This window comes from Oncorhynchus keta, chromosome 8 (genome assembly GCF_023373465.1).
Source record: "Oncorhynchus keta strain PuntledgeMale-10-30-2019 chromosome 8, Oket_V2, whole genome shotgun sequence".
Lineage (NCBI taxonomy): Eukaryota > Metazoa > Chordata > Actinopteri > Salmoniformes > Salmonidae > Oncorhynchus > Oncorhynchus keta.
In genome coordinates this window covers 37,652,126-37,677,900 of record NC_068428.1, presented here as the reverse complement: position 1 = coordinate 37,677,900, position 25,775 = coordinate 37,652,126, and the positions used below count along the sequence as shown (strand labels likewise).

Genomic DNA, 25,775 nt, shown 5'->3' with positions numbered 1-25,775 from the left:
CCAAAATGGGTATATATCTTATCAGTTGTTACAGATATGATAGAGACTCTGGAGGAGGAAGGTACAATGCTTTTCTTATGAATGGACTTCAAACAACTACATGCTGATCTGTACACTTTACATAAATCAGTAAACTGTACATAAATCAGTAAACTGTACATAAATCAGTCAACTGTACATAAATCAGTCAACTGTACATAAATCAGTAAACTGTACATAAATCAGTCAACTGTACATAAATCAGTCAACTGTACATAAATCAGTCAACTGTACATAAATCAGTAAACTGTACATAAATCAGTAAACTGTACATAAATCAGTAAACTGTACATAAATCAGTCAACTGTACATAAATCAGTCAACTGTACATAAATCAGTCAACTTTACATAAATCAGTCAACTGTACATAAATCAGTCAACTGTACATAAATCAGTCAACTTTACATAAATCAGTAAACTGTACATAAATCAGTCAACTGTACATAAATCAGTAAACTGTACATAAATCAGTCAACTGTACATAAATCAGTCAACTGTACATAAATCAGTCAACTGTACATAAATCAGTCAACTGTACATAAATCAGTAAACTGTACATAAATCAGTCAACTGTACATAAATCAGTCAACTGTACATAAATCAGTCAACTGTACATAAATCAGTCAACTTTACATAAATCAGTAAACTTTACATAAATCAGTCAACTGTACATAAATCAGTAAACTGTACATAAATCAGTCAACTGTACATAAATCAGTCAACTGTACATAAATCAGTAAACTGTACATAAATCAGTCAACTGTACATAAATCAGTAAACTGTACATAAATCAGTAAACTTTACATAAATCAGTCAACTGTACATAAATCAGTAAACTGTACATAAATCAGTCAACTGTACATAAATCAGTAAACTGTACATAAATCAGTCAACTGTACATAAATCAGTCAACTGTACATAAATCAGTAAACTGTACATAAATCAGTCAACTGTACATAAATCAGTAAACTGTACATAAATCAGTAAACTGTACATAAATCAGTCAACTGTACATAAATCAGTCAACTGTACATAAATCAGTCAACTGTACATACATCTGTAAACTTTATTTTGATCTGTGAACGTAAGCCTCTATCTTCTCTTCCAGGTGGCTTCTGGAGACGCGTCTGAAATCAGTGCCAGGAGATGTCTTCTCCAACCTAGTAAACATATCAAGGATGTGAGTGAATCACAATCAGCACAATCACATTCACCAGCTTCTCGTTAAAGTCCTAAAGCTTTGTATTTAAATTCCTGTGAATCACTCAATCATCAGGATGATACACTTGTTTCTCACTGTCTCACTTTCTCATTTGCGCTCTTTCTTCTCCTCTTCTCTTTCTCTCCCCCTTCTCTCTTCTCCTCTTCTCTTTCTCTCCCCCTTCTCTCTTCTCCTCTTCTCTTTCTCTCCCCCTCTCTCTTCTCTCTTCTCTTTCTCTCCCCCTCTCTCTTCTCCTCTTCTCTTTCTCTCCCCCTCTCTCTTCTCTCTTCTCTTTCTCTCCCCCTCTCTCTTCTCTCCTCTTTTCTTTCTCTCCCCCTTCTCTCTTCTCTCCTCTTCTCTTTCTCTCCCCCATCTCTCTTCTCTCCTCTTTTCTTTCTCTCCCCCATCTCTCTTCTCTCCTCTTCTCTTTCTCTCCCTCTTTTCTCCTCCTCTTCTCTCTCTCTCTCGCTCCTCTCTTCCCCCTCTCTCTCTCTTCTCTCTTCCCCCCTCTCTCTCTCTTCTCTCTCCCCCCCTCTCTCTTCTCTCTTCCCCCCTCTCTCTCTCTTCTCTCTTCCCCCTCTCTCTCTCTCTTCCCCTCTCTCTCTCTTCTCTCTTCCCCCCTCTCTCTCTTCTCTCTTCCCCTCTCTCTTCTCTCTTCCCCCTCTCTCTCTCTATTCCACCCTCTCTCTCTCTTCTCTCTTCCCCCTCTCTCTCTCTTCTCTCTTCCCCCCTCTCTCTCTCTCTCTCTCTTCCCCCTCTCTCTATCTCTCTCTTCCCCCTCTCTCTCTCTTCTCTCTTCCCCGCTCTCTCTCTCTTCTCTCTTCCCCCTCTCTCTATCTCTCTTCCCCCCTCTCTCTCTCTTCTCTCTTCCCCCTCTCTCTCTTCTCTCCCCCCTCTCTCTCTCTCTTCCCCCCTCTCTCTCTCTTCTCTCTTCCCCCTCTCTCTCTATTCTCTCTTCCCCCTCTCTCTCTCTTCTCTCTTCCCCCTCTCTCTCTCTCTTCCCCCTCTCTCTCTCTTCTCTCTTCCCCTCTCTCTCTCTCTCTTCTCTCTTCCCCCTCTCTTCTCTCTTCCCCCTCTCTCTCTCCTCTCTTCCCCCTCTCTCTCTCTTCTCTCTTCCCCCTCTCTCTCTCTTCTCTCTTCCCCCTCTCTCTCTCTTCTCTCTTCCCCTCTCTCTCTCTTCTCTCTTCCCCCCTCTCTCTCTCTTCTCTCTTCCCCCTCTCTCTCTCTTCTCTCTTCCCCCCTCTCTCACTCCTCTCCCCCCCCTCTCTCTCTCTTCTCTCTTCCCCCTCTCTCTTTCCCTTTTTCATCATCAGTATGATCACATGTTTCTTGTTAAAGCCACAAAGCTCTATAAAGCTATATTTAAATTCCAGCGACTTACTAAACCACCTGTTGCATGTCTCTTATTCTCCAAAGAGGGGGAAAAACATCAGATCCAAGCCTCTCTCTCTCTCTCTCTCTCTCGCTCTCTCTCTCTCTCTCTCTCTCTCTCTCTCTCTCTCTCTCTCTCTCTCTCTCTCTCTCTCTCTCTCTCTCTCTCTCTCTCTCTCTCTCTCTCTCTCTCTCTCTCTCTGTCTCTCTCTCTCTCTGTCTCTCTCTCTCTCTCTCCGTCTGATCTGTTTTCTGTTTGGTATCACTGCTGTCTGCTAATCACAGTTAATGCCATCCTAGAATAGGAATGTCGGCATTCCCATCGCAAGAGCATAGGCATCCGCAAGGTAATCCAGTAGAACTGTTCTATGGATTGGTGCTTTTTTAGGATTTTAGTTTTTGGTCAAAAAAGACTGTAAAATCAACAGAAATTCAGCTGAAAATAATTCTGGACATCTGTTCCCAAGTATGAAAAAAAAACAATAGACGGTGTCTGAATTTAATCAAATATGTATTTGAAAATAACAATAATTTCAATCTCTTTTTTTGGGCGTAGTTGTGATCAATTTGCAGTGTACACATTTTTATCATTACAGTTGGTTCTGGCCGCGTCTGAATCTAGTTGCCTTCCCCTGGTTTAGTTGATGTGGTAAAATATACACTAGGTACATAAAGGTGGAAAGGGGTATCACCAAGCTAAAACGCTTAAACGCAAGATGAAGCCTTGATCTCAGCCTGTGAGGCCAATGTCCAAGTCAGCTACGAGGAAAGAGAGAGAAAGCAAAGAAGATTCTTATTTTCTTCTGCCTCAGCCAGTACATAGCAGCCAGGTGCTTCTATATTGGCAAATAAGATACTGTAATTGAGACACTTTTTAACCTGACCACACACTAGTTACTCAGTAATAACAAATGAAAGCAGTGATACTGATGACTAAGGTAAAAGTGTTGCATACTGTACATACTTGTTAATTGATTGTATTTAGATGCTATGTGACAGGTGGGTAGTTGAGTAGATTGGTCATGTGTGGCCATTAGAATGGAGTCAACAGACAGTAGATTGGCCATATTGAAGTATATATTTTTTTCCCAGATATATATCAGTGGATCTGACGCTGAAGAGGCTGGAGAGGCATTCATTCTATAACCTGAAGAAAATCACCCACATGTGAGTGACTTACTAATGTAATATATGCCATTTAGCAGACGCTTTGAAAGTTCCTACAGTCACGCGTGCATGCATGTTTACGTATTGGTTGCCCCAGGAAACGAACCCACATTCCTGACTTTGTTCTACCAACTATGCAGTACCAACTGAGTCACACAGGACCACCATTACTAACTTGTAAATTCCCTTGATTTCCATTACTGGCTGTCACATGAAGCGTAATTCCCTTCGACGAACTAGCAGTTTAAAGGCATTTGAGTATAGTTGTGTCAACTAAATTATTATTAAGTAACTGGATCCACAGACTTGTTTTAGTTTACGCAAATTTTCCGGTCAAAGTTTTATCAGAAGTCTGTGGAACTAATTACACACACACAGCACTTTTTAACATCAATTTTTTTAAACTTACAACTTGACATACATGATTACATTGTGCATGTTAATTTATTCACTCATTATTACTATTATTATTATTATTTGTATCCACAATCTCTTTATTGATGTCGTTCTGATCTTCCTGCCACCACGTCTGTGTTAATTATCAGTTAATCTGACAATTCTCGCATCTTTGCTTTTGTTTATTTATTTATTTATTTAAGCAGTTTTAGGTTTTTCTGTATAATTGTCAAATGTTGATAGGAAATATTACTCTGCTTTAATGTTACTCCTTGATAAATGAAATAGTTTTTCTTGACTACTTTTAACAGATTTATTTCAAAGTGCAAAGTGTAGCAATACAGCTGAAATCAGTTATTGAGACTGACATGGTGGCATAGCAGGAAGATTAGAATGCTGTGAACCAAGAGTTTGTGAGTTCAAATCCCAGTTGAGGACATGTTGAATACTAATTACTGTATAAATGAACATGCACAATGTCAATGTTTGTCTAATATGTAAGTTGAAAACGTTGTATGTTAAAAGCAGTGTGTGTTTAACTATTTCCACAGCCATTTGGGGGGGATAAAATGCCCAAATAATCATTTCTAGTTGAATGAACATATCAGACAAATTGAGCAAAAACAAGTTTGAGCCAACACATTTTTTCTATTCAGGTAAACACTGACCGAAAAGTTGAGTAAAAAAAGAAAAGGATGTGGAACCAGTTACTTCAAACTTCCTGGCATTGACAATGTCACGGATCCCTCCGGAAAATGCGCACACCTGGTCCCCATTCCCACTGATTGTATTTGTATAAATGTGCCCTTTGTTTCACCATTGGGCTGTCGGTTATGTTTTGGCTTTCGTGCCATTGTGGAGTGCGCAGAAGATTACGGGTCTCATCCCGTGTGATAATCATTGTGCGCTAGAGTTATTTATTTAAGGTACTCCTCGCTCTTTTGTTTGGGTTTCAACCCTGTGTTTTGTATACATGTTTGGTCTTTGTCCACGTGCCATTACATGGAACGCTGTCATTTGGGAAAATAAAAACCCCTATTACACATTCCTGCACCTGTCGCCCGATCCCTTCATACCAGCATGGCAGACAACTTAGATGTAAAGCTACTGAGGATGGTAGCTGACTCTATAGCCACTCCTATATGTCATATCTTTAATCTGAGCCTAGAGGAAAGTATTTGTCCTCAGGCCTGGAGGGAAGCCAAAGTTATTCCGCTACCCAAGAGAGATAAAGCAGCCTTTACTGGTTCTAACAACAGGCCTATAAGCTTGCTGCCAGCTCATAGAAAACAGTTGGAAATAATTGTGTTTGAGCAAATACAATGCTATTTCTCTGTAAACAAATTAACAATTTGATATTAAGCCTTTGCCATATTGTGGATTCAGAGCTACCTATCTAATAGAACTCAAATAGTTTTCTTTAATGGAAGCTTCTCATGTTAAACATGTAAAGTGTGGTGTACCGCAGGGCAGCTCTGTAGGCCCTCTACTCTTTTCTATTTTTACCAATGACCTGCCTCTGGCATTAAACGAAGCATGTGTGTCCTAGTATTCTGAAGATTCAACCATATATACATCATCAACCGCAGCTAATGAGCTGCAACCGCAGCTCTTCAACTTGTTCAACAGCCCCACCATTCATTACCAGATTCAGCTGAGGTCTAGAACTTAAGGAGTGATTTGTACCAAATACGATGCTCTTTAGAGATTTTTAGGACCCGTTTATTAATGGCCACCCATTCCAAAACAGACATGTAAACTGTAATGGTAAAAACAAATAGATTTAATGGATGTAAAGATGGGGAGAGGTCTGTCTTTAAAAAAAATATATTCTCTGCCTTTTTGACATCACATTCCAAAAAGCAGGCTCTCGCTTAGTCTTATCTTGATTATTGTGTGGTCGAGTGCTGTAAGGGAAGATCTAGTTAAGATGCAGCTGGCCCAGAACAGAGCAGCACGTCTTGCTCTAAATTTGTAATCAGAGGGCTGATATACACTTACCGGTTTGATCGGTAGTGTAACCAGAGGGCTGATATAAATACTATTCAGGTAGTCTCTCTTGGCTATGAGTTGAGTGAGGAGAGACTGGCTGCATCACTTATTTTTATAAGAAACATGAATGTGTTGAAAATCCCCAAAGTTTGCATACTCAACCCAACTTTACTCAAGGGCACATTTACCCCACCAGACATGTCACCGGGGGTCTTTTCACAGTCCTCAAACCCAGAACAAATGCAAGAAAGCGTACAGTATTATATAGAACCATTATTGGATGGAACTGTTCCATCTCATATTGTTCAAATGAACAGCAAACCTGGTTTCAACACCTCTCCCCTATTAGTTTGTGTATGTATTGGAATTGATGTAGGCTGTGTCCCTTTTTTGTAAAAAAAAAAGAAAAACTGGATAGTTGATGTAGGTCTGTACTTGAGCTGTTCTTGTCTATTAATGTTCTGTATTATGTCATGTTTTGTGTGGACCCCAGGAAGAGTAGCTGCTGCTTTTGCTGCAGCTAATGGGGATCCTAATAAAATACCAATACTACATAATATTTAGGTGAAACAACTAGTTTTTTTTAATATATTTCATTACAGTGCATCCTCAACAGACTTTCTGTTACCCAACATCGTCTCCATAACCAGTTTGTGGGTGACAACAACATTTCATAAGGTCTGAAGATTGTCACTGCCATCCCATGTCACTCTAGAGAAGCATATTAGCGAAGTGGCTTTTGAGATGACATCTGCTATATATATATATATATATATACCTTTTAGATGAGATGTGATTGTTTGTCCCCTCTGTGATAGGCTCTCTTTGTGGCCAATCCCTGTCATGGATTTAGTCTTCCACAAATCTCCAGTCCTGACACACCTCCCGCTCCTGAGAAGATTGAGCCCCGATCCAGTTATTTGAATTGGATCTCCAGGGTCTGTTCAGAGCTGATTGGTCCAGTGGTTGTGCCACACCACAATAATGGCATCTCTCTCCGTTTCCTCCAAGGATCAGAAACAAATTAATGTTGGGCTTCCTGTCAGCTGCTTGTGGCCAGTAGAGGGTGGCAACTGTTAGGAGTCGGGGGACCAGGGGGAGAGGTAGGGTGGAGGGATGGGGTGGAGAGGTAGTGTTCAGGGGAGAGGTAGGATTCAGGGCAAGGGGCTGGGGCTGGGGGCTGGGGGCTGGGGGGGGACCAAGGGGCTGGGGAGAGGTAGGGTGGAGGGATGGGCTGGAAGGGTGGAAGGAAATGTTTCATTGAACAAAGGCAGGCAAACCTTGGGGCTGAAATCAGGGGGGAGCAGGTTGAGTGTGGTGAGTGGGCGGTGGTTCACTGCACATTGCTGGGTCAGACAGAGGGCTCCCAGTGGTCAAAGCACGTTGGCCAGGGTGCTGTGTGGTTATCCAGGTGTGTGAAGGAGGGCCAGGATTGCACGTTCGTCCCCAGCGTTCCTACACACCACATGGGTTAGACAAGCAAAGAGGAGAGCCCCTCTCCTGGCCCTCTCTGGTGCACAAGAGTTAACACAGTAAGACAACATTAATTGAACCTTGACTTCTGGAGTTAGATGTATGTGGAGATTTGGAAGATTTTACTCCTGGTCTTTCCCACAGACAGACATGTACCTTTCCCTGTTCTGTCAGCACTCAGCAGGTTTAAGCCACACGGATGTAATCGGTATCCCTGGGTAAGGGTGTGTGCGTGCGCGTGAACCTTTTATTTTTTTATTTTTTATTTCACCTTTATTTAACCAGGTAGGCTAGTTGAGAACAAGTTCTCATTTGCAACTGCGACCTGGCCAAGATAAAGCATAGCAGTGTGAGCAGACAACACAGAGTTACACATGGAGTAAACAATTAACAAGGCAATAACACAGTAGGAAAAAAAAGGGGAGTCTATATACATTGTGTGCAAAAGGCATGAGGTAGACAAATAATTACAATTTTGCAGATTAACACTGGAGTGATAAATGATCAGATGGTCATGTACAGGTAGAGATATTGGTGTGCAAAAGAGCAGAAAAGTAAATAAATAAAAACAGTATGGGGATGAGGTAGGTAAAAATGGGTGGCCTATTTGCCAGCGATCGGTTAGCTGCTCAGATAGCAGATGTTTGAAGTTGGTAAGGGAGATAAAAGTCTCCAACTTCAGCGATTTTTGCAATTCGTTCCAGTCACAGGTAGCAGAGAACTGGAACGAAAGGCGGCCAAATGAGGTGTTGGCTTTAGGGATGATCAGTGAGATACACCTGCTGGAGCGCGTGCTACGGATGGGTGTTGCCATCGTGACCAGTGAACTGAGATAAGGCGGAGCTTTACCTAGCATGGACTTGTAGATGACCTGGAGCCAGTGGGTCTGGTGACGAATATGTAGCGAGGGCCAGCCGACTAGAGCGTACAAGTCGCAGTGGTGGGTGGTATAAGGTGCTTTAGTGACAAAACGGATGGCACTGTGATAAACTGCATCCAGTTTGCTGAGTAGAGTGTTGGAAGCAATTTTGTAGATGACATCGCCGAAGTCGAGGATCGGTAGGATAGTCAGTTTTACTAGGGTAAGTTTGGCGGCGTGAGTGAAGGAGGCTTTGTTGCGGAATAGAAAGCCGACTCTTGATTTGACGGTCCTGACCTTTAGACAACATGAAGGGAAGTTATGATGGACTGTTGGAAATTAATCAAACCCTTGTATCACCTCGATGTATGTGATATACAATATGTTCTGTGATGCAAAGGTATGCTAAATTACTGAGCAATGCAAAGAATGTATTAGCACTCAAAGGGATACTTCAGGATTCCATCTACTTCCCCAGAGTTGGATGAACTTGTGGAAACCATTTCATGTCTCTGTGTCCAGTATGAAGGAAATTAGAGGTAGGTTTGAGAGCCAATGCTAACTAGCATTTGCGCAATGGCTAGACGTCTATGGGTATCTTGCTAGCTTTAGCGCAACTACCTCTAACTTATTTCTTACTGGACACAGAGACATAAAAATGGTATCCACAAGTTCATCTGACTCTTTGCCAAAATACCAAAGTATCCCTGTAATCCTAAAATACACAGAAATACATCTCAAATTGGAAAACATTATGTTTACCTTGTCGTTCACTTACAAGTGTGTGTGTGTGTGTGTAGCTATCCCTTTCCTGCAGTCAAATGATCTAGTGGGCTCATGGGTGGAATGTTACAAGCATTTCGCTACCCATACAATAACATCTGCTAAATATGTGTATGTGCCCAATAACATTTGATTCATTAATAGTTTTCATAATTAATAAACATGTATTTATTTTACGCTGAAAACCTGGTGACAAATGTTTTTTATATTTTTCTTCTGTGATGTAATATTGGGATGCAAACTCCAAATTGAATACATTTTAACTCTATATCTGACATGGTACAGGTGTCTTCTTCTTTTTGTAAAGCCCATAACCATGTGTGTGAGGTGTATACTTTTGTTTCACAGTAGATTAGTTTTAGACGACCAAGAAACACTCTGTGTGACCCTGATTTAGCCCACTGCAGTAAAAGGTTAAGCATTTTGTGTTTTCCATTTCAGAGAGATCCGGAATGCGAGGAGTCTGTCATACATAGATCCAGAAGCATTTAAAAACCTTCCAAACCTGAAATACCTGTGAGCACTTTTACACATCATATACAATGATTTAAAAGCATCATTCTGACAGCATTGAAAACTCTATTGTGAGTCCTCCTAACCACTGATAATGCTACTTTAACACAAGATGCAAGAGATGAGACTTGTCTTCAAATATTTGGCTTGGTTAAAGGACCCATAATTGATCAATTATATATATTTAAGTTGTTGTTTTTTGGTTCCTTCTAGGGGTATTTTCAATACTGGCCTCACCATCTTCCCTGATCTCACCAACATTCACTCAGATGATATGAACTTCATACTGTAAGAAAACTAGTAGGCAGAACTTTTTGTTATTTGTCACTCAGGTCATAGAAATCTATTACAATCCACCGACCATAGTATTCTATATATAAAATCCCACACTCAAAACCTCCTTTCTTCAGTAGTAGGGAGGTTTTTCAACGCAATATGCCTTGGTTAGTCTAGTGTCAGTGGTTACTATAGTGCCAGGAGATGTACTTAGCTATTTCCCACTCTGACGAGGTTTTCTATATTTGCGATGCCACCTCATTTCCTCTTGTTTCTCCTGACAGTGAGATCACTGATCATCCTTACATCTCTGAGGTCCCAGCCAACTCATTCCGCGGTATTACCAACCAAGTGCTGACAGTGTGAGTACACAGCCCTGGTTCTAGTGTTTCACTGGTGTTGTCACTATAAGGGATAGGCCATTACATTACCCTCACTTGCAGTCTCAGAGTGTGCTGGGGCCAGCCCAGAGAGGTTTTCCGGAGAGAAACTACCATTACATTAGATGTCAAAGCTATGGGCACATTGGTCACATTGGAAAAGAGATACAGGAGACAACAAACTCCTACAGCTAAGTAGTTAGGTTTTGAAGGGGAGAAAATAATATTGAAAATGTTGTGGTGGTTTTAGTCACTAAATTGCATACACAGGCAAATCCCTCAGCACAAAAGTATGCATGTTGTTCACTACCTACTGTAGCACTGATATTACTGATTTTAATGTGACTTGTACAACCAGAAAGTTAGTCAGTGGGTTAGTGCCTAATAACTCAATTACCCAGTGATTACTTCAGTAAAAATGTCACCTTTATGAATGTTTTCTAATGTTGTTATTCTCTTCCAGGATGCTGTACAGTAACGGCTTCACAGACATCCAACATCATGCTTTCAACGGGACCAAACTGGATGCTGTGTAAGTCATTTAGCTTATCATTAAAAGCTAGAATGGAATGGAATAGAATAGAATATACAATATGGAATAGAATAGTCCCAGTCGGTATTAGACAGAACGTTGCGGCCCTGCCTGCCTGTGGGGAAAACAACCTGTTGCTACCTAGGTTACCCATTGGCTCACAGCAAATACTTGACCATGCAGTTTTCTTGATGTCTGCTTGTTTTAGTCAATTACAAAACTTAATTTAATAAAAGTACAACATGTCTAAAGATAACTTTTCAACATTGCCTGCTCCAGAGTTTTCTCACTACTTAGAAAAACATCATATTGTAGGGCTTCCCTCATGCCCCTTTTCATGACGTGCTAGCAGCCAGGTGAATAAATGAGGGCTAGCTAGCTACCAACCAGAACATTAAGCTAGCCAAGACCAACAATGCAAGCAAATGGACTATAGAAGTAGTGAGTGGAGTTACTAACTGACTATACTAAAAAAGTTAAATGTCTTACCTGTGATAAAATGTTTTCCAGACATATATAGCTAATGTGTAGCCTATTTGGATATCCGGCTCCCCACATTTCCCACATCGAATATCCTGAAGACACAGGGCTCTTCTCGCAGGCTCAAATTTCCCTACATGGGAGCATTGGGAACCTTTCCTGTACGTCTGGATTTTTGACCTGGTTATTTGTACCTTATTAAACAACACAGCAGCTTTTCGGCAAGTTTTGTTATCTCTGTATAACAAAATTACGTTATTTAATATCTTGACATGAGTAAACAATTTTTTACTTCTGGCATGTATATTTCCTTACTCAAAATTACACTATTACCCTACACAAGTAGTAGGATCACGGCCACATCTGAACTAGTTCTCTCAGATCACGGCTACATCTGAACCAGTTCTCTCAGATCACGGCCACATCTGAACCAGTTCTCTCAGATCACGGCCACATCTGAACCAGTTCTCTCACATCACGGCTACATCTGAACCAGTTCTCTCAGATCACGGCCACATCTGAACCAGTTCTCTCAGATCACGGCCACATCTGAACCAGTTCTCTCAGATCACAGCCACACCTGAACTAGTTCTCTCAGATCACGGCTACATCTGAACCAGTTCTCTCAGATCACGGACACATCTGAACCAGTTCTCTCAGATCACGGCCACATCTGAACCAGTTCTCTCACATCACGGCTACATCTGAACCAGTTCTCTCAGATCACGGCCACATCTGAACCAGTTCTCTCAGATCACGGCCACATCTGAACCAGTTCTCTCAGATCACTGCCACACCTGAACTAGTTCTCTCAGATCACGGCTACATCTGAACCAGTTCTCTCAGATCCCGGACACATCTGAACTAGTTCTCTCAGACGTGCTTAGAGAGAGATTATCCCCAGCTTTGATTAGGAAGCTCTAGTTCTCATGGGATAAATAGGATATTTTAGGAAGGTGATTTCAGGAAGTCCGCATCAAAGCATCAAATGACCTCTATTTCCCTAGCCCTGGGTACCAGTCTCTTTACAACAGGGGCGTTGTCACACCTTGGTCTTAGTATTTTGTGTTTTCTTTATTTATTTGGTCAGGCCAGGGTGTGACATGGGTTATTGTGGTGAGTTTTTTGTCTTGGGGTTTTGTGGGGTGACTAATTAGTCTATGGCTGCCTGAGGCGGTTCTCAATCAGAGTCATGTGATTTTCGTTGTCTCTGATTGGGAACCATATTTAGGCAGCCATATTCTGTGAGTGTTTTCGTGGGTGATTGTTCCTGTCTCTGTGTCGTTGTTCACCAGACAGGCTGTATAGGTTTTCTCGTTCCATTTGTTGTTTTGTAATATTATAAGTTATTTCATGTCTCGTTCACTTTCATTAAAGAACATGCGCTTCTCCTTCAACAGACAAACGCTGTTACAGGTGTCTAACGCATTCCACGGAGGGCCTAGTGTCTGTAGGTTTTAGTTTTTTATGGAATAAGTTTGACACCTGTGCTTTAGATAATCCACTCCATGTACTCCTGTGCCAAAGATACCGGCCTTTCTGCCATCTTCAAATATTAACCGTCTATCATTAATGAGCTTGAGGACAACAGTGGATGTGATCCTGATTTGATCACCCTCACAGTTATCCTCCAAGCACAACTAAAATGCAAATATTGGAACTCTCACTTTTTCTCTCTCCACAGAACACGTGGGTATCCAGTTGCTAGGCAAACATTTTTTGTTAGTCCAGAGGAAACCAGTCTGAAAAAAGGTTAAATTCCCAAACTAAATACATACTGCAATTCCAACCACAGATTGTCTTAGTTTTAAGCCTGAAAATACAACAACTTGACTAGCTAAGGAGTGTAATGTTAGCTGGAGAGGCTGATACTCAGACTACTATTTTACCAAGGGAGAAAAACACTATATAGGGTCTCATTTTTAAATGTAGATTTCATCTTACTGGGGACTGACCTGGATTTGCATTGAATGAAGTTTTAATAATACCTTGTTTTATATAGAGAGCCCTTCTCATTCAGTGTGGAAATCACAAAGCTCTGAAATGGGGATTAAACCAACCACTGCTTTCTGTCACAATTACAACTCCCCTCGTCCTTTTGGTCACCTCTCTGTCACCTTTCCAGTCAGGATATGAAACATTAATATGTCTCTGACCCTCTCATCCCTCTATCCCTCCATTTACCCCAAGTCAACCCTAGCTGGTCCTTATGGAGTTGTAATTAAACCAATGGGCAGTCACTTTAGTCTTACCACACTGCTGTTTGTGTTGGCAGGAGCGCGCTCAGAGAGAGAAATGATCCTGGAGTGTGTGTTTGATCCCTGTTATACCAAGACAAACACTCCCCCCACACGTTTATTATCATGTAGGGATTCTACAGTATGTTTCTGAAGTATCTTCTCCGATGGCTAATTTAAAACAACACTCAGGATAAGATCTGATCCATCCGAAGTCAGTGTTGCTTTAGAAAGCGGTGAAAATATTAGGTGTTTTTGAGCTATCAGGATGATTACAGTGATTGAAGTGTGTCGGTTATATTCTTGCGCGTGTCTGCTTGTGCGTGCGTGCCCATGTGTGTGTGTTCTCTCTCCAGGTACCTCCATAGAAACAGGCGTCTGACCAGGATGGATGAAAATATGTTTTCTGGCACTGTCAGTGGCCCAATGCTGCTGTGAGTATGAATTAGTCCTTTATTTAACCGAGGAAATCACATTCCTTTATTTAACCAGGGATGTACCCTTACTTTATTTAACCAGGGATGTACCCGTACTTTATTTAACCAGGGATGTACCCGTACTTTATTTAACCAGGGATGTACCCGTACTTTATTTAACCAGGGATGTACCCTTACTTTATTTAACCAGGGATGTACCCGTACTTTATTTAACCAGGGATGTACCCATACTTTATTTAACCAGGGATGTATCCTTACTTTATTTAACCAGGGATGTACCCTTACTTTATTTAACCAGGGATGTACCCGTACTTTATTTAACCAGGGATGTACCCTTACTTTATTTAACCAGGGATGTACCCTTACTTTATTTAACCAGGGAAGTACCCTTACTTTATTTAACCAGGGATGTACCCTTACTTTATTTAACCAGGGATGTACCCGTACTTTATTTAACCAGGGATGTACCCTTACTTTATTTAACCAGGGATGTACCCTTACTTTATTTAACCAGGGATGTACCCTTACTTTATTTAACCAGGGATGTACCCTTACTTTATTTAACCAGGGATGTACCCGTACTTTATTTAACCAGGGATGTACCCTTACTTTATTTAACCAGGGATGTACCCTTACTTTATTTAACCAGGGATGTACCCTTACTTTATTTAACCAGGGATGTACCCGTACTTTATTTAACCAGGGATGTACCCATACTTTATTTAACCAGGGATGTACCCTTACTTTATTTAACCAGGGATGTACCCTTACTTTATTTAACCAGGGATGTACCCGTACTTTATTTAACCAGGGATGTACCCTTACTTTATTTAACCAGGGATGTACCCGTACTTTATTTAACCAGGGATGTACCTTTCCTTTACTTAAGCAGTTCATTCGTTCTTTTTCAGGTGAGCGCTCGACAGAAATGTATCTCTTACTGCATTGCCCAACACTTTCAGTTAAAATCTGATGTTAATCGCTCAAACGCCTTTGACATATTGGTGGACTGGTACAAATGTCATGTACAGTTGAAGTCGGAAGTTTACGTACACCTTAGCCAAATACATTTAAACGTTTTTTTTTTACAATTCCTGACATTTAAACCTAGTAAAAATTCCCTGTCTTAGGTCAGTTAGGGTCACCACTTTATTTTAAGAATGTGTAATAATAGTAGTAGTCATTTGATTAGATGTTCAGGAGTCTTATGGCTTGGGGGTAGAAGCTGTTTAGAAGCCTCTTGGACCTAGACTTGGTGCTCCTGTACCGCTTGCCGTGCAGTAGCAGAGAGAACAGTCTATGACTTGGGTGGCTGGAGTCTTTGCCAATTTTTAGGGCCTTCCTCTGACACCGCCTGGTATAGAGGTCCTGGATGGCAGGAAGCTTGGCCCCAGTGTTGCACTGGGCCGTACACACTACCATCTGTAGTGCCTTGCAGCCGAAGGCCGAGCAGTTGCCATACCAGGCAGTGATGCACCAGGATGCTCTCGATGGTGCAACTGTAGAACCTTTTGAGGATCTGAGGACCCATGCCAAATCTTTTCAGTCTCCTGAGGGGGAATAGGTTTTGTTGTGCCCTCTTCACGACTGTCTTGGTGTTTGGACCCTGTTAGTTTGTTGGTGATGTGGACACCAAGGAACTAGAAGCTCTCAACCTGCTCTAATACAGCCCCGTTGATGAGAATGGGAGCGTGCTCGGTCCTTCTTTTCCTATAGTCCACAATAATCTCCTTTGTCTTGATCACGTTGAGGGAAAGGTTGTTGTCCTGGCACCACACGGCCAGGTCTCTGATCTCCTCCCTACAGGCTGTCTAGTCATTGTCGTTGATCAGGCCAACCACTGTTATGTCATCGGCAAACTTAATGATGGTGTTGGAGTAAGCCTGACCGTGCAGTCATGAGGGGACTGAGCACGCACCCCTGAGGGGCCCCTGTGTTGAGGTTCAGCGTGGCGGATGTGTTTTTACCCACCCTTACCACCTGGGGCCGGCCCGTTAGGAATTCCAGGATCCAGTTGCAGAGGGAGGTGTTTAGTCCCTTAGCTTATTGATGAGCTTTGAGGGCACTATGGTGTTGACTACACTGAGCTGTAGTCAATGAATAGCATTCTCACATAGGAGTTCCTTTTGTCCAGATGGGAAAAGGCAGTGTGGAGTGCAATAGAGATTGTATCATCTGTGGATCTGTTGGGGTGGTATGCAAATTGGAGTGGGTCTAGGGTTTCTGGCATAATGGTGTTGATGTGGGCCATGACCAGCCTTTGAAAGCACTTAATGGCTACAGACGTGAGTGCTACGGGTCGGTAGTCATTTAGGCAGGTTACCTTACTGTTCTTGGGACAGGGACTATGCTGGTCTGCTTAAAACATGATGGTATTACAGACTTGGACAGGGAGAGGTTGAAAATGTCAGTGAAGACACTTTCCAGTTGGTCAGCACATTCTCGCAGTGCACGTCCTGTTGATCCGTCTGGCCCTACGGTCTTGTGAATGTTGACCTGTATAAATATCTTACATCAGGTGGGAAGAGTGTGATCACACAGTAACCCGGAACAGCTGGTGCTCTCATGCATGTTTCAGTGTTATTTGCCTCGAAGCGAGCATAGAATTAGTTTAGCTCATCTGGTAGGCTTGTGTCGCTTAGTCCTGTATTGAAATGTTGACTGTTTGATGGTTCGTCGGCAGGCATAGCGTGATTTTGTATTTGCTTCCGGGTTCAAGTCCTGCTCCTTGAAAGCTCAGCTCTAGCCTTTAGCCCAGTGTGGATGTTGCCTGTAATCCATGGTTTCTGGTTGGGGTATGTACGTACGGTCACTGTGGAGATGACGTCATCGATGCACTTATTGATGAAGCCAATGACTGATGGTGTACTCCTCAATGCCATAGGAAGAATCCTGGAACATATTCCACTCTGTGCTAGCAAAACAGTCCTGTAGTTTAGCATCTGCTTCAGTTGACCACTTTTTTATTGACTGAGTCACTGGTGCTTCCTGCTTTAATTTTTGCTTGTAAGCAGGAATCAGGAGGATAGAATTATTGTCAGATTTTCCAAATGTAAGTTTCCCTGCATTAAAGTCCCCGGCCACTAGGAGCACCGCCTCTGGATGAGCGTTTTCCTGTTTACTTATGGCTGAATACAGCTCATTGAGTGCGGTGTTATGCCAGCATCAGTCTGTGGTGATATGTAGACCGCTACGAAAAACACAGATGAAAACTCTCTATGTAGATAGTATGGTCTACAGCTTATCATGACATACTCTACCTCAGCCGAGCAAAACCTTGAGACTTCCTTAGATATCGTGAACCAGCTGGTGTTTACATATATGCATAGTCCGCCACCCCTTGTCTTACCAGACGCCGCTGTTCTATCCTGCCGATACCGCGTATAACCAGCCAGCTGTATGTTGATAATGTCATCGTTCTGCCACAACTCCGTGAAGCATAAGATATTACTGTTTTTAATGTCCTGTTGGTAGTTTAATGCCCTTTTAGTGTAAGAGCTGTTAGAAAAGACTGCCTGAAATTTCAGCGTGTTTTGGTGGGATGGAGTTTTGGCCTGCCTGGTGGTGGTACGTTTGTTAATTGACCAATAATAATGTGAGTCCCAAACCAATAACAGCTAGTTTTCAGTTTACCCCTCCCCACTCAGACCATTCCTATGGGACACCGTTTGGTTCTTTGCATGTCAAAAAAGATATGTCAAATAACACTATTTGGTGCATCAAATAAGCTTGTTGACCAATCAGGACCTGAATATGACTGCACATCATAATTTAACACTCATTCATTTAAGTAGTTATTACACATTGATTACAGTATCACTTGTATTTCATGTCACAACAATGTTTTCCCCCCAAAACATAGCAAGACGACAATCTGTTTGAGTCGCTACAGTTAGCTAGCTAACTGTCTAGCTAGGTGTCATATCCCTGATTAATAAATAAGACAGTTGTCGTATTTGTCCGGACCCGGTCCGGTCAAGGCACACTAGCCATGCGTATAACGTTAACTTGGGGCAACAGTGTCACGTTCTGACCTTTATTTCCTTTGTTTTGTCGTTATTTAGTATGGTCAGTGTAACGGCGTTCTTCGTTTGTAGAAAGAGAGTCGGACCGAAATGCAGCGTGGTGGTTACTCATGACTTTAATGAAAAAAGTGACACATGAAATAACTATACAAATACAAAAACAACAAACGGAACGTGAAACCTAATTACAGCCTATCTGGTGAAACTACACAGAGACAGGAACAATCACCCACGAAATACACAGTGAAACAAGGGGTGGCGGACTACCTAAATACGGTTCCCCATCAGAGACAACAAGAATCACCTGACTCTGATTGAGAACCGCCTCAGGCAGCCAAGTGTAACAGTATAATTTTAAACAGTCCCCTCACCCATACCCGGGCGCGAACCAGGGACCTTCTGCGCACAACGACAACAGTCACCCTCGAAGCATCGTTACCCATCGCTCCACAAAAGCCGCGGCCCTTGCAGAGCAAGGGGAATTACTACCTCAAGGTCTCAGAGCAAGTGACGTAACCGATTGAAACGCTATTTAGCGCACACCGCTAACTAAGCTAGCCGTTTCACATCCGTTACACTCACCCCCCTTTTGACCTTCCTCCTTTTTTCCGCAGCAACCAGTAATCCGGGTCAACAGCATCAATTTAACAGTATAACTTTAAACCGTCCCCTCGCCCATACCCGGGCGCGAACCAGGGACCTTCTGCACACAACGACAACAGCCACCCCCAAAGCATCGTTACCCATCGCTCCACAAAAGCCGCGGCCCTTGCAGAGCAAGGGGAATTACTACTTCAAGGTCTCAGAGCAAGTGACGTAACCGATTGAAACGCTATTTAGCGCACACCGCTAACTAAGCTAGCCGTTTCACATCCGTTACACAAGCCTATACTAGACACACCCCTAATAAACCACAATCCCAATGCCTACAAAAACCCCAATACGACAATACAAAAAACCCATATCACACCCTGGCCTGAACAAATAATTAAAGAAAACACAAAATACTAAGACCAAGGCGTGACAGTCAGGGCGTTAGTTGGGGTGGGCAGTCTGTTTGTTTTTCTATGATTTGGGGATTTGTATGTTTCGGCCTAGTATGGTTCTCAATCAGAGGCAGGTGTCATTAGTTGTCTCTGATTAAGAATCATACTTAGGTTGCCTGGGTTTCACTGTTTGTTTGTGGATGATTGTCTATGTTGATTGCTTGTGTCAGCACAGTTCTGATTAGCTTCACGGTCGTTATTTTGTTTATTGTTTTTGTATAGTGTGTTTCAGTGTTTTCTCTATTAAAATTCAAGATGAACACAAACCACGCCACATATTGGTCCTCTGATCCTTCTCGCCTCTCCTCTTCAGATGAAGACCGTGACAAACAGGGTTAGGTAGCTGGCTAGCTTGTTTAGTTCTTTATCTAACTAGCTGGCTATTTCATGATCTGAAGTTCGATTTCAGTAGCATAACAACAAGTGGTTGCCTAGCTAAGAATATTACAAATGATTGTCAGGTATACGCAGGGATTCAGGGAGCAGGTGCAGAAGTAGAGTTTTATAACAATGATGCAAGGCAGATTAACAAAACAGGGGATGCTACTGAACATGAAAACAAACCAATACTGCCTGATGACTGAGGCTACTGAGGGATAAATAAAGGGATGGTAATCAAGGTGATGATGAGATCCAGGTGTGCGTAATGATGGGGAGCTGGTGTACATAATAAAGGTTGCCAGGGCCGGTGGTTCGTAGACCGGCGACATCGAGCTCTGGAGAGAGGGAGCAGGAGTAGGCATGACAATGATTGCAGTTTATTTTTTTCTTAACACCCGCCTGCTTAATCTGGAAGCCAGCCGCACCAATGTGGCAGAGGAAGCACTGTTCAACTGACAATCAAGGTCAGCCTGCAGGCGCCTGGCCCGCGACAAGGAGTCACTTGAGTGCGATGAGCCAAGTAAAGCCCCCAGGCCAAACCCTCCCCAAACCCGGACGACATTGGGCCAATTGGGTGCCGCCCTATGGGACTCCAGATCACGGCCGGTTGTGATATAGCCCCGGATCGAAACCGGATCTGTAGTGATGCCTCAAGCACTGTGATGCAGTGCCTTAGACCGCTGCGCCACTCGGGAGGGCCCATGATTGCAGTTTCTGGTATTTTGGACGTAGTATTTGCAGCAAACTGCAGTCAGATTGAAGTACACTCTAGTATGACTGTAGTTAGAGTGTAGCATAACTGCAGTATCCTGCAAATACTGGGTCCAAAATACCACTTTTCTTTACTGCAGAAATGTTGCATTGTAACTGCAGTTACAGTGCAGGATAACTGCAGATCAAATGCAGTACATTGCAATTACTCCATCCAAAATACCACATTCGACTGCAGTTACTGCACTTTCACTGCGCTATCAAAACTGCAATAGCTACCACAGAAGTTGCTAAAAACATCTGTATCAAAGATGTTTGTGAGTAACTTTATCATACAGCAAACCAGTCAATGTAGTAGGGAGAAAGCCTAACTCCAGTTTCCATACTGTCATCACTGTTGACAAAATGCTTGATTGTTATTCTGTATTTTGCCAAGCTAGGATAAAACAAGTGCAACTGCGTGGGAAGTTGGGATCTGACTGGCTGGCTGGCTGGTAGACAGCAGCAGCAGGATCACCATCCTTTTTCTGCCTCTGAGATGGTTGCATGTCGGGGAGAATGGTGGACTACATAGCCCTCTCAGGACTAAGGCATTGTTTCAAATACTTCAGAAATCCTTCTTCCCTTCCTTCCATGACATAATCACTGACCTGGATTGGTGAAAGTAATAATTATACCCATCCAAATCACTTATCTCTATGTTTACATAAGAAAGGAAGGATGGATGAATATTTCTATTCTATAAATATTGGAGCAGGGCCCATGTCCTGGCTGAGTGTTGAGGTCAACCACATGAGGTCATGGCCTAAACATCTCTGATTGACAATCAGCCAGTCTTCGACCCACACTGTTATTCTCCAGTGTTGCTCAGTGTGTGTGTGTGTGTGTTTGTGTGTGAGTGAGAGAGTCTAATGATTTATTTAATGCATTGTTTGGCTTATCTTTCAAGTTATTTAACTAGTATGCTAGACGAGGAAACATCTTGTTAATGTTTTGTCCCTCACCCACGTTACAGCCTTATTCTAAAATCGATTAAATTAATCCAAAAATACCATCACTCAATACCCCATAACTACAAAGTGAAAGCAGTTTTTTAAAATATTTGCAAATGTATTACAAATAAAAAACATGAATACCTTATTTACATAAGTCTTCAGACCCTTTGCTATGAGTCTCAGGTGCATCATGTTTCCATCCTTGAGACGTATCTACAACTTGATTGAAGTCCACCTGTGGTTAATTCAATTGATTGGACATGATTTGGAAAGACACACACCTGTCTATATAAAGGATGCACGTCAGAACAAAAAACAAGCCATGAGTTTGAAGGAATTATTGGAGCGGCTGGCTTCCAGATTAAGTGGGTGTTACGGTGGGTGTTACGAAAAAAATAAACTGCAATCATTGTCATGCCTAATCCTGCTCCCTCTCTCCAGAGTTCGATGTCGCCGGTCTACTAACCACCAGACCTGGCAACCTTTATTAAACATGAGATTTTTGACATGGCACGTATTGCACTTCTACAACACTGTGTTTCTGCATTATTTAATCCAAATTGAACATGTTTCATTATTTATTTGAGACTAGATAGGTTTTATTATGATTTATATTAAGTTAAAATAAAAGTGTTCATTCAGTATTGTTGTAATTGTCATTGCAATAATATATGTATATATATATACACACATACATACATACATACACTGCTCAAAAAAATAAAGGGAACACTTAAACAACACAATGTAACTCCAAGTCAATCACACTTCTGTGAAATCAAACTGTCCACTTGGGAAGCAACACTGATTGACAATAAATTTCACATGCTGTTGTGCAAATGGAATAGACAACAGGTGGAAATTATAGGCAATTAACAAGAAACCCCCAATAAAGGAGTGGTTCTACAGGTGGTGACCACAGACCATTTCTCAGTTCCTATGCTTCCTGGCTGATGTTTTGGTCACTTTTGAATGCTGGCGGTGCTTTCACTCTAGTGGTAGCATGAGACGGAGTCTACAACCCACACAAGTGGCACAGGAAGTGCAGCTCATCCAGGATGGAACATCAATGCGAGCTGTGGCAAAAAGGTTTGCTGTGTCTGTCAGCGTAGTGTCCAGAGCATGGAGGTGCTACCAGGAGACAGGCCAGTACATCAGGAGACGTGGAGGAGGCCGTAGGAGGGCAACAACCCAGCAGCAGGACCGCTACCTCCGCCTTTGTGCAAGGAAGAGCAGGAGGAGCACTGCCAGAGCCCTGCAAAAATGACCTTGAGCAGGCCACAAATGTGCATGTGTCTGCTCAAACAGTCAGAAACAGACTCTATGAGGGTGGTATATGAAGGCCCGACGTCCACAGGTGGGGGTTGTGCTTACAGCCCAATACCGTGCAGGACGTTTGGCATTTCCCAGAGAACACCAAGATAGGCAAATTCGCCACTGGCACCATGTGCTCTTCACAGATGAAAGCAGGTTCACACTGAGCACATGTGACAGACGTGACAGAGTCTGGAGACGCCGTGGAGAACGTTCTGCTGCCTGCAACATCCTCCAGCATGACTGGTTTGGCGGTGGGTCAGTCATGGTGTGGGGTGGCATTTCTTTGGGCGGACGCACAGCCCTCCATGTGATCGCCAGAGGTAGCCTGACTGCCATTAGGTACCGAGATGAGATCCTCAGACCCCTTGTGAGACCATATGCTGGTGCAGTTGGCCCTGGGTTCCTCCTAATCCAAGACAATGCTAGACCTCATGTGGCTGGAGTGTGTCAGCAGTTCCTGCAAGAGGAAGGCATTGATGCTATGGACTGGCCCGCCCGTTCCCCAGACCTGAATCCAATTGAGCACATCTGGGACATCATGTCTCGCTCCATCCACCAACGCCACGTTGCACCACAGACTGTCCAGGAGTTGGCGGATGCTTTAGTCCAGGTCTGGGAGGAGATCCCTCCGAAGACCATCCGCCACCTCATCAGGAGCATGACCAGGCGTTGTAGGGAGGTCATACAGGCACGTGGTGGCCACACACACTACCAAGCCTCATTTTGAATTGTTTTAAGGACATTACATCAAAGTTGGATCAGCCTGTAATGTGGTTTTCCCCTTTAATTTTGAGTGTGACTCCAAATCCAGACCTCCATGGGTTGATAAATTTGATTTCCATTGATAATTTTTGTGTGATTTTGTTGTCAGCACATACAACTATGTAAAGAAAAAAGTATTTAATAAGAATCTTTCATTCATTCAGATCTAGGATGTGTTATTTTAGTGTTCCCTTTATTTTTTTGAGCAATGTATAAACATCGGCCGATTAATCGGTAGCAGCTTTTTTTGGTCCTCCAATAGTCGGTATCTGCGTTGAAAAATCCTAGTCGGTCGACCTCTAGTCAGGACCCCCTTTATGAGCCCTCAGTAACCTTCAGCTGTCATGTCTGTCTTCCCTAACAGTGACGTGTCCCTGACGGCGGTGTCGTCCCTCCCCACAGCAGGGCTGGAGTCTCTCAGGGAGCTGATGGCACGCAGCGCCTGGAACCTCAAGAAGCTTCCGCCAATCAAAACCTTCAAACACCTGACCACCGCTGACCTCACCTACCCCTCTCACTGCTGCGGCTTCAAGAACCTCAAGAAGAAACGAGGGTGAGTTAGAATCGAGTTTCTATTAAATTACTAGAGGCTATGTCGTACATTTTAGAGGCTATTTATACAGAACATTTGTATTTAACCTGTATAAACTACATAGTTTTTACATATGTTAACAGACCACAAATGTCTACATTTTAGTTTTCTTGGGAAGAGTTATTATATGATACAAGATCAGTACATGTTGCATATACAACTTGTCTAAGTCTTGTCGTCTGTGGCTCGACTGCATTGTATGGAATGTTGGCATACTGGCAGTTAATTTGAAAATGTACGGAATCATTGCAGTACAACTGGCTGGCTGGCTAGCTAGCTAATGAACTTTAGATCATCTTCAATTTCATTGTTTTACACAATATTTTACCACAGCACTGGCTGACCACTGACTGACTTTTCACTTACAATAATTATTGCTCACAAAAAACACATTCATCTATCAATCACATTTTGATCTCAATCAAACTGTATTCAGAAAGACCTTCGTCAAAGTCACGCGTGTCACAAAAGGCTTTTCCAGTAACCCGGCCTGGATATTGCAGATACCTGGAGTACATCATCTGTAACCTGACAGCATTCTACGACCAGCAGCAGAAGAGGTCCGTAGGTCCTCTCACAGTCCCATCCCTCCAGGGAGACCCCACTGCAGACACAGCTGACCAGGAGCCCAGTGAGGAGGGCTTCAGAGATGGTGTATTCAAAGATACCCAGGGAGACCCCTGGAGAGACATCCACAACAGCCTCAACTACCACGCCTACTTCGGTGGGCAGCCGGACGATGACGTGGGCTTCGGGGAGATGCTGAAGGTAAGAGAGGATCACCTGTTTCAATCTCCACACTGACTGGAGAAAATCTGGTGGGGAGTGGGCCTGAAACCGGAGCATTGCTACTATTGATATCATTAGTATCTTTAATACTTAAAAGTTACATATCACAACATTTCGATTTGAAATCTTTGCCATCGGTGCGACCTCGAGGGAATCATATTTGAGTCCGAAAAGAATGTTCATATGATAGGTAAGATATACAAAACCTTGCAGCGAGCATATCCAACTGACAATCTCTTAGAAAAAAAGATGAACTATTGGAACCAAGATGGACAGACAGTTGGAGCATATCTAACCAAATTACAGTTAAGGAAAATGTACGGTTAATCTAGTATAAACTAATGTTTAGAATGTATTATACAAGAGATAAAATGTAAAAAATGTAAGTGTAAAACTAGTATGATCCATGCTTTCTGGGAATGCTATAGGGGCTGTACGTTGTGGGTGGAGCTAGAAAGTTGGCTGTCAGAAGTATTACAACGTAAACTTTTATTCTGTCAGAAGTATTACAACGTAAACTTTTATTCTGACTGTCTGCAAATTTCAAGACATGGCACATGGGGGTGTAGTGAGATACGTATACTTACAAACTTGGAAAGCAATCAAATCCGCCATCATTAACACAATTTAAGGCCAAATGGCAAACACTAATGCAGGCACAAGGGATGGGAATGTGACCAGGCACTAGGGACGGGAGTGTGACCAGGCACTAGGGACGGGAGTGTGACCAGGCACTAGGGATGGGAGTGTGACCAGGCACTAGGGACGGGAATGTGACCAGGCACTAGGGATGGGAATGTGACCAGGCACTAGGGACGGGAGTGTGACCAGGCACTAGGGATGGGAATGTGACCAGGCACTAGGGATGGGAATGTGACCAGGCACTAGGGATGGGAATGTGACCAGGCACTAGGGACGGGAATGTGACCAGGCACTAGGGATGGGAATGTGACCAGGCACTAGGGATGGGAATGTGACCAGGCACTAGGGATGGGAATGTGACCAGGCACTAGGGATGGGA

The 25,775-nt window shown here is 42.8% G+C and overlaps 1 protein-coding gene across 1 annotated transcript; it reads left to right on the top strand.

Moving 5' to 3' along the window:
* Window positions 1-36: 36 nt before the first annotated feature.
* LOC118370580 (thyrotropin receptor-like) lies at window positions 37-24,769 on the top strand. The gene is made up of 9 exons (XM_052523330.1): window positions 37-61; window positions 3,715-3,778; window positions 9,723-9,797; window positions 10,008-10,082; window positions 10,355-10,432; window positions 10,914-10,982; window positions 14,056-14,133; window positions 23,738-23,926; window positions 24,469-24,769. The coding sequence occupies exons 1-9, from the start codon at window positions 37-39 to the stop codon at window positions 24,767-24,769; spliced, it is 954 nt and encodes a 317-aa protein (XP_052379290.1).
* Window positions 24,770-25,775: the final 1,006 nt, after the last annotated feature.

Coding starts and splice junctions, on each gene's coding strand:
- LOC118370580 (XM_052523330.1), top strand. CDS start 37: ATGATAGAGACTCTGGAGGAGGAAG. Junction 62..3,714: donor AGAGACTCTGGAGGAGGAAG/GTACAATGCTTT, acceptor GATATATATCAG/TGGATCTGACGCTGAAGAGG. Junction 14,134..23,737: donor GTCAGTGGCCCAATGCTGCT/GTGAGTATGAAT, acceptor CTTCCCTAACAG/TGACGTGTCCCTGACGGCGG.